We start from the raw sequence: 14,210 nt of genomic DNA on the forward strand, positions 1-14,210 counted from the left end.
AGACACTTCAAGCTAATAAAATTTCTTCCCAAAGTTTAAGATAAATAGAACTTTTTGGCCACATACTTATAAAAGATTATTTTTTAACATTTAATTATTGAAAATTTCAAAATCCCCCCAAATTAATTATAACAAATAAAAGGTCTTTATAATCTTGACCTCAAATAGGATATATAAACCACCATTATTAACTGGTTTTAGAATATAATAAATATTGATAAAATATGGGTTATGCAATATTGGTCTCCTTCATGAGAAGAAAAGGCAATTATGAAAAAAATGTTTTTTTATGTTTTAATTCCAGAAGACAATTTTTTTCAAAGGACACACGATAACTAATGGTCTTCCCTCCAGACCTGTTTTAGACACTGCTGCTGCTGCTGCTAAGTCGCTTCAGTTGTGTCCGACTCTGTGCGACCCCACAGACGGCAGCCCACCAGGCTCTGCTGTCCCTGGGATTCTCCAGGCAAGAACACTGGAGTGGGTTGCCATTTCCTTCTCCAATGCATGAAAGTGAAAAGTAAAAGTGAAGTCGCTCAGTCGTGTCTGACTCTTTGCGACCCCATGGACTACAGCCTACCAGGCTCCTCCGTCCATGGGATTTTCCAGGCAAGAGTACTGGAGTGGGCTGCCATTGCCTTCTCCGTTTTAGGCACAAGCCTACACATAAACACATATTCCTTCCAAAACGAAGAACTTTCAATTAGAGGCTATAAAAAATTGCAAGGGCTTGGAACTTTCATGTGCTAAGAGATCCTGGATTAATCACCTCAGAGAAAGAAATACCTTCAGTGAGAAGGGGGTTCCTTCCTCCCCCTTGGCTCCTTCAGCCTGCAGGGCCCATCCATTCTTAGGCCCTGAAACTGGATTGACAGGGGCAAACTGAACTACCTATAAGTCACCAAAGCCATTGCAAATGAATAAAGGTCACTCTGGTCATTAACTACCTTCAAATTGTTGTCCTTAAAAGATTTAGCCTCTATTTTATCTTTAATATAATTTTTTTGAAAATTAATCCTGTTTTAATAAAATCACCTCCAAATTTTAATTAGTAATACAATAACTTCCTTAGAGAAAAGATTAATAGTTTGGAATTATGAGGGAAGAGGAGAATTTATTTGAAATACTGGATAATATGTGCCATGAAGATGGTGACCATGAAACCTTAAGATGTCTAACAATGGTACTACAACTTTCTGTATCCTTCTAAGCTTTCTCTAATGATTAAGGAAGTGCATTGGAAATACAGTAGTGGAAAAGTCAATACAACAGTAGAAAAATGGTAGAGTACTTAGAGAGGAAAGAACTTAATTAAAACTCAGATCATCCAGGCAAAAGTAATGATGAAACAATAAACTATGCTACTTCTCATCTAATCAGTGAGTGCATGTGCTAAATCACTTCAGTTGTGTCCAACTCTTTGTGACCCTATGGACTGTAGCCTGCCAGACTCCTCTGTCCGTGGGATTCTCCAGGCATTAATAATGGTTGCTGTGCCCTCCTCCAGGGCATCTTCTCGACCCAGGGATCAAACCCACATCTCTTAAGTCTCCTGCATTGGCAGGTGGGCTCTTTACCACTAGCGCCACCTGGGAAGACCCTCGGTTCTAATCAGAGATTGTCAAATTTATGTCATGGTCTTCTGTTCCCCAAAATACTTATTTTCCTTTACTAACAACTGTAAGATGGAAAATGTCTGTTGGAATGCACAGAGTATTTTTATAAATACTATTATTTAAAGAGGGTATTAAAAAGCTAAAGAATTGGACAAGGGACATTTACCACAGTCTGAATGGATGCTTTTCCTCCATAACCTTCTGTTTCACTGTGTTAAAGGGAGGGAGTCAGGACATCTCTACTCATGAGTCATAAACTTTCTTCAGGGTTAGAAGTACTCTCCTCAGTGCTCAGAAACCATTCTAGGAAGGATTGCCTTGTTGCCTAATGAGTCCTAGAAAACCTAACTTTTTTGCAAACATGGTTTTCTTTTCCCCAAGATCAACTCTTGACTCTCAATGAAACAGAGATATGTATGTGTTTTCAGAGAATGAAACACATCAAAGGAAACAAGAAATAAATACAAGATTAGGACTGAGTTTTAGTCAGGAAAAAAGTTAAAAATACAAATTCTAAGATACCTTACTCAATGCTAGAGAACAAGAAGGAAAAAATGCTTCAATACTACCATTAAAAATGTTTAAAACATCAAGGGACATGGCAAATATATCTCAAAAAGGAAATAATCTGAAAAACACCACTATTTGAATAAGGAAATATTTTTGAAGTAACAACACCAAGAAAAGAAAGGATAAAGTTCAAAAGTAAAGCAAACTTAAATCACTTTAACAAATATAGTGTAACAGTGGACAGCACAATCGGTAAAGTCACATGGTACAAAACCAATAGAGAACGGCATAGGCTGAACACACGTTTCTTACTCCATACACAGGGAATCTAAAGTGAGGATAAGGATTTAATTAAAGGGCACATATTCTCATATCACTAAAAAAGAGCATTTGAAATGGACTAAAATTTAAAAATAACATTTTAATACAATGATTCATGGGAGATGGCAAAGAATACTAATAGATGGAATTTTATTTTTTCTCCCTTATTTTTAAAACACTCAGACAAGGAAACTTTAAAGTTAGAACTTTAAAATCACATGGAAAATAAAACATTATTCATTTAAAAATTTCACAGAGTAGCAAAATTTTAAGAATTGTAAAATGAAATATTTTTTTTTTGCAAGCAAATAGGATTTATTAAAAAGGAAAGTACAAAGCTCTCAACATAGACACTGAGGGGGGTAAACAGTCCCCTAAAATGAAATATTTTAACACTTTAATTGCAAGATATATTTTCGTAATCCTGAACAGTCTTAGGAAACATACTCATCACTAAGGATAAAACAAAAGGAGGAGGAATTCCCTGATGGTCCAGTGGTTAGGACTCAACACTTTCACTGCTGTGAGCCTGGGTTTCATCCCTGGTTGGGGAACTAATATGCCACAAACTGTGTGACAGGGCCAAAAAAAAAAAACAGGCGGGAAGAAAATTTGCACAGCAAAAGTAGTATCTATTGCTTACAGTAGATTGTAAACAAATTATAAACAAAACAAAACTTTTTTTAAAAATTATTTTTTAAAAAAACCTTGTTTACAGGCAGGCAGAGCTTGGAAGTCAACTGGAAGGGTGAGCCTGTAAGAAAAATACACAGTCAAGGGCTGGCTGACCAAGCTGGTACATGGCATTAATCATCTAGACTATGACTAATATCAATTAAAATACAAAATAAATTTGTGAAAATTATAGACATCTGTAAACATGAAATGTTTTATTTTGGGGGGCTCCAAAATCACTGCAGATGGTGACTACAGCCATGAAATTAAAAGACGCTTGCTCCTTGGAAGAAAAGTTATGACCAACCTAGACAGCATATTAAAAAGCCTCTGCTTTTTACTTTGCCAACAAAGGTCTATCTAATCAAAGCTATGGTTTTTCCAGTAGTCATGTATGGATGTGAGAGTTGGACTATAAAGAAAGCTGAGCGCTGAAGAATTGATGCTTTTGAACTGTGGTATTGGAGAAAACTCTTGAGAGTCCCTTGGACTGCAAGGAGATCAAGCCAGTCAATCCTAAAGGAAATCAGTCCGAATATTCATTGGAAGGACTGATGTTGAAGCTGAAGCACCAATACTTTGGCTACCTGATGTGAAGAACTGGCTCATTTGAAAAGACCCTGATTCTGGGAAAGACTGAAGGCAGGAGGAGAAGGGAACGACAGAGGATGAGATAGTTGGATGGTATCACTGACTCGATACACATGAGTTTGAGTAAGCTCCGGGAGTTGGTGATGGACAGGGAGGCCTGGCGTGCTGCAGTCCATGGGGTCGCAAAGAGTCAGACACAACTGAGCGACTGAACTGAACTGAACATGAAATGTAAGTTTTTTTCTACATAACTCTAATAGGAAATATTTGGAGGGAAATCCTAAATTTCTAAAATGTAATAAAAAGTTTTATTGGTTTTGCTTTGTTTTTGTCTCAATAAACAGGTTGGTAGTGCTGGTAACCATAGGTCCAAATTTTTCAATTTGCTGCCTTCACCACCTGCTGCTGCTGCTTGCTCTGGCTCAATTCTTGAATTCTTTAAGCATGGTTACTAATTCATAACAACTATGCAGTCATAAAAAAGAATGAAATAATCCCATTTGTAGCAACATGGAAGGACCCAGAGATTGAGTGAGTGAAGTTAGTCAGATAAAGACAAATGATGTCACTTATATGTGGAATCTAAATAAATGATATAAATGAACTTATTTATAAAACAGAAACAGGCTAACAGACATAGAAAACAAACTTATGGTTACCAGGGGGTAAGTGCATAGAGGGATAAATTGGGAGGTTGAGACTGACATATACCCACTGCTGCTGCTGCTGCTAAGTCGCTCAGTCGTGTCCGACTCTTAGCAACCCCATGGACCGCAGCCTACCAGGCTCCTCTGTCCATGGGATTTTCCAGGCAAAAGTACTAGAGTGGGTTGCCAGTGCCTTTTCCGATATACCCTCTACTATACATAAAATAGATAACTGACAAAGACCTCCTGTACAGGGCAGGGAACTCTACTCAACACTCTGTAATGGCTTATATGGGAAAAGAATCTTAAAAAGAGTGGATATATATATAAGGATAACTGATTCACTTTGTTGTACGCCTGAAATTAACACAATACTGTAAATTAACTATACTCCAATAAAACAATTTTAATGGAAAACAACAAATAAATTATAGCAGCACTATTTATAATAGCCAAGCAATCTAAGTGTCCATTAACAAATGAATGGATAATGAAGATGTGGTATATATATATCTATATGTATGTTTATATATATATACATATATATAACAATGGAATATTACTCAGTCATAAAAAAAGAATGAAATATTGCCATTGCAGCAACATGGATGAACCAAGAGATTATCATACTAAGTGAAATAAATCAGAGAAAGATAAATATATCACTCATATGTGGAATCTAAAACCTAATACAAATAAACTTATTTACAAAACAGAAACAAACTCACAGACATAGAAAACAAACATGGTTATCAAAGGGGAATAGAGGAATGGAGGGATAAATCAGGAATATGGGATTAACAGACCTAATACAAATAAACTTATTTACAAAACAGAAACAAACTCACAGACATAGAAAACAAACATGGTTATCAAAGGGGAATAGAGGAATGGAGGGATAAATCAGGAATATGGGATTAACAGATACATAACACTAGATATAAAACAGATAAACAACAAGGATGTACTGTATAGCACAGGGAATTATATTTACTATCTTGTGAAAACCTATACTGAAAAAGAATATGGAAAAGTATATATATATATATCTATATATATATAAATCAGTTTGCTATATACTTGAAACTAACACAATACTGTAAATCAACTATAATTCAATACAAAATTTTAAAAACTAAAAGCTAGAAAAAATTGCCATTTATTAGATCTAAGTTGTTGGATTTTAATTAACCAATTGATTAATTAAAACAGTATGGAAAGACTGAAGTCCTGCTAATGATATTGTGTTAAAGAAAATCAAAAAGCAAAGAAAACATCCGATTTCCTTCAAATCTCATACCTTGAAAACAATCTGTCATTACAGTCCATTTTATCACCCACAGGAACTCTGCATTTTACTGAATACACCTTAGTCTCTCAATTCCAGCAAAAGAAATGCATTAAAGTATCAAGTTGACATACTTGGTTAAGGGTAAAGATGATCTTCTCTAGCAGCTTTTTCAGGAGACACAAATCTTGCATGAAAATTATAAAAGTCATCATCTAACTCTGCCTCTTTTTCAATTTCTTCTTTATTTACTGTACAGCTATAAAAGAGAAATTAAACTTTAGGCACTAACCAGAACTAGACTTGTCAATGTGCTTAATCACTCAGTTGTGTCTGACTCTTTACAACCCCATGGACTATAGCCCACCAGGCTCCTCTGTTCATGGGATTCTCCAGGCAAGAATATTGGAGTGGGTTGCCTTCTCCAGGGGATCTTCCTGACCCAGAGATTGAACCCATGTGTCCTGCATTGCAGGCAGTTTCTTTACCATTGAGCCACCAGGAAAGCCCAGACTTGTCAATATTTCTCCCTAAAACAACACATTTTGGCCGTCCCTCGTGGCTCAGTGGTAAAGAATCCATCTACCAATGCAGGAGACATGGATTCCATCCCTGGCCCAGGAAGATCCCACATGCTGCGGAGCAACTAAGCCCACGAGCCACAACTATTGCGCCTGTGCTCCAGAGCCCAGAAACTGCAGCTACTGAGCCCATGTGCTGCAACCAGTGAAGCCCGTGCACCCTAGAGCCCCATGCTCAGCAACAAGAGAAGCCACCACAATGAGAAGCCCATGTGCAGCAACTAGAGAGTGGTCTCCTTTGCTACAACTAGAGAAAACCCACACACAGCAACGAGGACCCAAACTGGCCAAAGAATAAATAAATAAATATTTAAACACACACACATTTCTCATCACCTCTTTTATTAGCTTGACTATCTTAAAAAAAGTCACATTATCACAAATTTTTTCTTTATATTTTTCCTCTTGTGAAAAACAGACTTGCTCTTAGATTTATGGTAATACAAATATGTTCAATTAGCATGAAAAAATGCTGTTGTAAACAAATCTTGGTTACAAAAATAAAAAGAGCCATCTCTCAAAAAGAACTTTTACCACTACTTCTAAACTTCTAAATTTCAGTTTCCTTCAGTGAGTCAAATATTATAGAGGACTATTGTCTTTGAAAATATAGTTTTAATTATATATACCTAAATATGCTAATACCTAAATATGCTATAGGGCTTCCCAGTGGCTCAGTGGTAAAGAATCCGTCTGCCAATGCAAGAGGCACAGGTTTGATCCCTGGGTGGGAAAGATTCCCCCAGAGAAGGAAATGGCAACCCACTCCAGTATTCTTACCTGGGAAATTCCACAGACAGAGGAGTACAGCAGGTTACAGTCCATGGGATTGCAAAAGAGTTGGACATGACTTAACAACTAAATACAAACAAGTATACTATAAAATGCTTCATGGAAATTCATATGTGAAACAAAATTCCAAATTACTTATACATACTACTAAGTCAACTAAGCCAAAGACTTTTTAATATCTAATGAATATAAAAATGAATGGGGTAAATCAGAGGACCAATACTTTGTAAGAGAGCTGGAAAGAATAAGATTAGCAACTCTTTAAGTAACAACCCTCAGTAATAAATGCCCAATGCTCATAACAACTGGAATTCCTTATGTCCATAAATAATCTTAGGCTAACAATTCTATTTTTAATAAATTATAATTTGTTGGAAACTGAGGTATGTCTACATTAACATCTGTCCCTTATCTACTCATGCCAAAAAAGCATTTTAAAAAATTTCTCTATGTTCTCCTACAGTTAATTTTTTTACTTGAATATATTTGATATATGACACTGTGTAAATTTAAGGTGTAGAACATGTTATTGTTTAGTCACCAAGTCATGTCCAACTCTTTGCAACCCCATGGACTATAGCCCACCAGACTCCTCTGTCCATGGGATTCCACCAAAGTGGGTTGCCATTTTTCTTCTTCAGTAAAACATGTTACTTTGATATATTTAATGTATTGTAATATGACTGCTAGGTTTCCCAGGTGGTGCTAGTGGTAAAGAACCTACATGCCAATGCAACCGTAACACAGTTTCCATCCCTGGGTCAGGAAGATCCCCTAGAGAAAGGCATGGCAACCCACTCCAATATTCTTGCCTGGAGCATCCCATGGACAGAGGAGCCTGGCAGGCTGCAGTCCATAGGATCGCACAGAGTTGGACATGACTGAAGCGACTTAGCATATATGCAATACGACTGCTGTTGTATTGATATTTGTCACATAAAAGTACAATATCATTGTCTCCATTACTTTCTGATTTGACCCCAGTCCACCATCTAAAAAGTTTTATCCTATGTGAATCCCTGTCTTATCACAATACCAGTTACATATCAACTTCAGTAACATGTTTTACTGAAGAAGAAAAATGGCAACCCACTTTGGTGGAATCCCATAGACAGAGGAGTCTGGTGGGCTACAGTCCATGGGGTTGCAAAGAGTTGGACATGACTTGGTGACTAAACAATAACATGTTCTACACCTTAAATTTACACAGTGTCATATATCAAATATATTCAAGTAAAAAAATTAAGAGTCATCAACAAAAGGATACCCCAGACTATTTAAAAATATTTCCTACAATTTAAACAACAGAGATAGGAATTCTTCCCCATCTTTAGAAAAATAGCATTACTCTACTGAGTGATTTTTGTGGGTTTTTTTTAAGACACATATAAGTAGAACTTTTCTAGATTGCTATAGTCAATTCTAGGATCTAAGATTTAAGGGAAAAAAATCTGAAGTGTTTGGAGGAATATGCAATGATTATTTTAAAATTTATAAAATGAGAACTGTTTTAAAAATTATTAAGAGAAGCAATTAAAATTTTGAAGTATTACTGTGGATTTGTTCACTTAGCAGCTGTAAGCATGCTACAACAGGGGTAGGAAATTAAATATTATTTCCCAACCTCCCTTGCAACTAGGATTCCATAGCTGATTGGTTCAAACAATTGGTTGCACTCACTTGAAACTTTTACTCAGAGCTGAGTTCTGTGGGGAGAGAAGCAGGACATGAAGTATCCATTTGTGCTGATCTAAAGTGTGGCAGGGGTGGTGTGGTTCTGGAGCTGGCAACTTCATGGCTTCCTAATCCAGTGGGTGGCTTCCTGATTTAGCAGACAGCTTCTCAATTGTTCCCAAAGCAGCAGCTTCTTCCGCAGCCTCCTCTTGTGATGCAGTTCCTAGAAGCTCAGCCTAAGTTCCATTCTTTCAGCCCTCCCAAAGATGCTGTGACTTATCTATACACCCCTCCCACATTAATCCCATTCTGTTTGATAGCTGAAGAGGATTCAATGACCTACAATCAAGAATCTTAACCTATACAGAATTTGGCAACTAGAAGTAAGGTATAGCAAGTAAAGAGATATTAAGAATGGAACTTGCTTAGTTGAAGAGGTCAGGTTTGGGGCAGTGATATCTCATGCAAACTCAGGATAAGGTATCAGAGAAAATGGTAGTAGAATTTCAGAATGCCAGCATGTGCAGGCTCTGCCTCCCCTCTTCCAGCAAAGTCCAGCAAGACAGATGTGACTCAGGCTAAGGACGATCAGGTCTAGAGAGATGGAAGGGGATGCAGCTTTGCTGAGAGAACTGCTCTCTATCTACCAAAGAAATTGATGAAGTCCCAAATCTGGAGCCCTGAAGAAATGAAAAAGGCAACTACTGTACTACCATACTCCAGACTGAAACAATTATAAATAAAGGTTCTGAGGAAGCTGCTAAAGCTTTCACAACCTTTCCAAGAACCTTTCCTTAAGAATTTTCTGCCAAGTAATGAGAACCATCCTAAGGAAAAAGATCAGAGTAAGACTGTGTTATCCCATCCCAGCCTACAGTTCAAAACAATCCTAAGTAGGTCCCACTCATTTAAGACCCAAAGGGAGAGAAAGAACATAGAGGCCAGCAAGTAAAAGATGAGGTTCTTTGTTAAAAGCGATCTTGATAAGATCTTTGTGTTTTCTCATGGTAAGAATTGAAGAAAACAGACCAGAGACCTACCAAGTTTTTAGGGAACTGTTTTGCCAAAAAGCAGAAGAAAACAAAAAACTAATAAAAACCCTAAGCCCAAGCTGAAACAGCCTATAACTATCTAAAACAATTTCCAAGGCTCTAAACCCATAATAACAGGAGGAAAAGTGTGAAAGCTGTCCACTCTTCAAGAAGGGGACACTTTTCAAAGGCCACTTGTGTCCTTGAGGGTTACTGGGCAATAAAAACATCCTAGAGGGCAATGCCAAGGGCCCCTGAGGACATAAGACAAGGGAGTTCCTCCCAGAAAGGTGAAGCAGGGGTTGCTTGATAGAAAAACCAAAGAATGTATTTATGGACAGAGCAGAGAGCTATTAGTACCTTGCTATTTTTGCCACAGAGTATTTTTTAATTTCCATGGATGTATGACTGCTATGTTTCCTGTTTTCCTCTTTTCTAAAAGGTTGATTTTACTGCAGTTATCCTGTACCTATCTCATTATGCATATGGTGCTCAGGGGGCAGACCCGTTGCTTTTTAGTTTGCAAGTGGCCGGAACGTAAGAAACCACATCCTACCCTCATGAAGGGGACTATACTCAGATATCATAGGCTTTGTATTACAGTCATCAATGGATTCGATTTTGGTGGTTTCCTTTTGTGGTGGGGGAAGTAAGCGTTCTCTGTTTCAGAAGGATGTACACAGATATTTAAGTCACCAAAAGGCTGATTAAGTTTTCAGAGCTGTAGTTGCCCATTAAACATTCCCCCTTCCCTTCTGAAACGGAATTTTTCTCTAGTTAAAGAATCCTAACTTTTAGCTGGTCTCACTTACACTGGATTTCTCAGCTTCCCTAGCAGCTAGACGGCAATGTGACACAGCTCCAGCCAACAAGATGTAAATTCAAATGCTGTGTGGTTCTCTAGGAAAACTGCATCCAGGACGCTGACTCAGCTGGGGAAATTTCCTTTGGTTACCCTTCGCCCACTGCTTCCAAAAGCCACTTTGGACAATGAAAATGAAATAACTTGAGAATAAAAACCATGCAATGAGGAGAGCAGAGCAGAAAGATGGGAATCTGGACACTACCTACTTACAGATTTCTTTTATGTAAAAGGCAAAAACTCTTCTTTAGTTAAACCAGCACGTGTAGCAAAACCTGATCTTGAATGACAAAGTATAATGCAAAAATATTGTAAATGAAAAATGACCTTAAGGGGTAGGAGAAGCTGTTTGGTAGAAGAATTTCTAGCAGTTAATATTGCTGAAAGTTAAAAGTTTCAGGAAAAAGTTACCAGCAAACACTGGGGAATACTATGGTATTCTCAGGAGAAGAATCATTAATATCAAAGAGACTTTTATTGAGAGAGGGGAGGATAAGCACCCATAAGAGTATCTATCTTTATGAATAAGTGAAAGCAATTTATTTTAAAAGCGATGGATGGAGCTTTCTCACTTAAATAGTTACTAATAATTTCATTAAAGTATGGCATAGGCTGCTTAATTAAATAACTAAAGAAGAACAAAGGGAAAAGACAGGAGGTATGAAAATGACAGCAAGTATTGAGTTTGTTTCCTTCCTGCTTCTGATAGGCTTCAATCCTTAAATATCTGTGTTAAAAGAAATATGTTCCCGTTTAAAAAGTATCTTCCTTTATTCCACATATGCTTTAAAATATTTATTGAGCAGAGGAGAAGGAAGGGAGGTAAGAAGATGACACAGATGATGATTCAACAATTTTCTTCCAAGTTCTGGTGGACTTCAGACTTTAAATGTCTGTACAAAAGAAAAATAATGCCCTCATTTTAAAGGTATGTTCCTTTACTCTGAATATTCTTTTATACATAGACATATTGAGTATTTGTTTCTTAACTAGGCTTAACCGCAGATCACAATTTAAAAACATGTTCTCTGATAATATCAATAAGTGAATAGGAAGAATTATGAGTAATATTGAAAAAAGTCATTTCACCATGTATACGGCTATCAAATTACATAGCTTTTGAAATGTACTAGTATATAAAGATTTTAGAGGCCTTTTCATTTTTCTATAATACAAATTGTTCTATTTCTACACATAAAGGGAAAATAGCACAGATATTAATGATTTGAAATTATATTTGTAACTAAAGTAAATTTCTATTTATTCCATTTTTTAAAATTTTCTCAAACAAACAAATAAAATTACATACGTGGCTAGATCTTTGATTCTCCACCAGGTGCTGATGGGGAAATTTGTTGTAATTTTTTTTGTTCCATTTGCTGTACAACCTAGTGAATGGAAAAAGAATGTCTTAAAAGGAAGTATTACTTGATTTTCTCTGATATGGATGACCTTTGCCAAAGCACAACAAACTAACTAAAAATTGTTTTCCAAAATGAGATATTCACATTCTAAAATTTAGAGTAGTCAACAATGCAGTTTAAAAAATACTAAAATTTAAAATATAACAGCTAATTGAAATATTATAGTACAAAAACAGAGGCATGTAGCAAAGACCCTAGAATCCTTTTTAATGCCACAAGCCTTTTACAAAATATCACCTGATGGTATTCCAGCTTCTGAGCCTCAAGTTGGTCATGCTGACGTTGTAGCTCTTCTTTTTGTTTCTGAAGCTCATCTGCCTTTTTCTTAAGTTTACTTTCTTGTACGGAGATAAGATTTTCATATTCTTTCAGTTCTTCCTCTGTGAAGAACTGTTGCTGGTCCAATGTCTAAAGGACAAAAAAAAATGAGAAAAGAATAACCTTAGAAATAAAACAAGAAGCTCTGATTCAGCTTTCAAATTATGTGATTAACAAAGTACAAAAGAATATCTATAGTATTATATCTTTGGGGTAAGAAAGAAGGGGAAAAAGAAAATATATACTTATATATATCCGGGCAAAAAGTATGACAAGAAGGAAAATCCAGAAGCTACTGAGACTGGTTATTGGTCCACGCATGAATCAAGGTAAATTGGAAGTGGTCAAACAGGAGATGGCAAAAGTGAACATCGACATTTCAGGAATCAATGAACTAAAATGGACTGGAATGGGCGAATTTAACTCAGATGACCATTATATCTACTACTGTGGGCAAGAATACCTTAGAAGAAATGGAGTACCCTCATAGTCAACAAAATAGTTTGAAATGCAGTACTTGGGTGAAATCTCAAAAAAGACAGAATGATCTCTGTTCGTTTCCAAGGCAAACCATTCAATATCACAGTAATCCAAGTCTATACCCCAAGCAGTAATGCTGAAGAAGCTGAAGTTGAACAGTTCTATGAAGACCTACAAGACCTTCTAGAACTAACACCCAAAAAAGATGCCCTTCTCATCACAGGAGACTGGAATGCAAAAGTAGGAAGTCAAGAGATACCTGGAGTAATAGGAAAATTTGGCCTTGGAGTACAACATGAAGCAGGGCAGAGTCTAACAGAGTTTTGCCAAGAGAAAACACTGGTCATAGCAAACACCCTCTTCCAACAACACAAGAGACGACTCTACACATGGACATCACCAGATGGTCAATACCGAAATCAGATTGATTATATTCCTCGAAGCCAAAGATGGAGAAGCTCTGTACAGTCAGCAAAAACAAGACCAGGAGCTGACTGTGGCTCAGACCATGAACTCCTTATTGCAAAATTCAGACTTAAATTGAAGAAAGTAGGGAAAGCCTCTAGACCATTCAGGTATGACCTAAATCAAATCCCTTACAATTATATAGTGGAAGTGACAAATAAATTCAAGGGATTAGATTGCCTGAAAAACTATGGACACAAGTTCATGACATTGTACAGGAGGCAGGGATCAAGACCATCTCCAAAAAAAGGAATGTAAAAAGGCAAAATGGTTGTCTGAGGAGGCCTTACAAATAGCTGAGAAAAGAAGAGAACCTAAAGGCAAAGGAGAAAAGGAAAGATATACCCATTTGAACGCAGAGTTCCAAAATACAGCAAGGAGAGGTAAGAAAGCCTTCCTCAGTGATCAATGCAAAGAAATTGAGGAAAACAATAGAATGGGAAAGACTAGAGATCTCTTCAAGAAAATTAGAGATTCTAAGGGAACACTTCATGCAAAGATGGGCACAATAAAGGAGAGAAATGGTATGGACCTAACAGAAGCAGAAGATATTAAGAAGAGGTGGCAAGAATACATAGAAGAACTGTACAAAAAAGATCTTCACAACCCAGATAATCACGATGGTGTGATCACTCACCTAGAGCCAGGCATCCTGAAATGAGAAGTCAACTGAGCCTTAAGAAGCATCACTACAAACAAAGCTAGTGGAGGTGATGGAATTTCAGTTGAGCCATTTCAAATCCTAAAAGAGGATGCTGTTAAAGTACTGCACTCAATATGTCAGCAAATTTGGAAAACTCAGCAGTGGCCACAGGACTGGGAAAGGTCAGTTTTCATTCCAATCTCAAAGAAAGGCAATCCAAAGAATGTTCAAACTACCACACAATTGCATTCATCTCACAGGATAGCAAACTAATGCTCAAAATTCTCCAAGT

At 36.9% G+C, this 14,210-nt stretch overlaps 1 protein-coding gene across 3 annotated transcripts in view; it reads right to left on the reverse strand.

Annotated features, from left to right (window-relative positions):
• Positions 1–11,340: 11,340 nt before the first annotated feature.
• Positions 11,341–14,210, reverse strand: part of NUCB2 (nucleobindin 2) — a 40,512-nt gene continuing 37,642 nt past the window's right edge. For all 3 annotated transcript variants that reach the window (XM_081541481.1, XM_081541479.1, XM_081541480.1), the window contains 3 exons: positions 12,250–12,420; positions 11,898–11,976; positions 11,341–11,481 (listed from right to left, as the gene is read on the reverse strand). In XM_081541481.1, the coding sequence (XP_081397607.1) occupies positions 11,902–11,976; positions 12,250–12,420 (246 nt within the window). In that variant the 3' untranslated portion in view covers positions 11,341–11,481; positions 11,898–11,901. The remainder of the gene's footprint in view (positions 11,482–11,897; positions 11,977–12,249; positions 12,421–14,210) is intronic.

Source organism: Giraffa tippelskirchi, chromosome 11 (genome assembly GCF_054371585.1).
Source record: "Giraffa tippelskirchi isolate mGirTip1 chromosome 11, T2T-mGirTip1v1.2.pri, whole genome shotgun sequence".
In the NCBI taxonomy this organism is placed as follows: domain Eukaryota; kingdom Metazoa; phylum Chordata; class Mammalia; order Artiodactyla; family Giraffidae; genus Giraffa; species Giraffa tippelskirchi.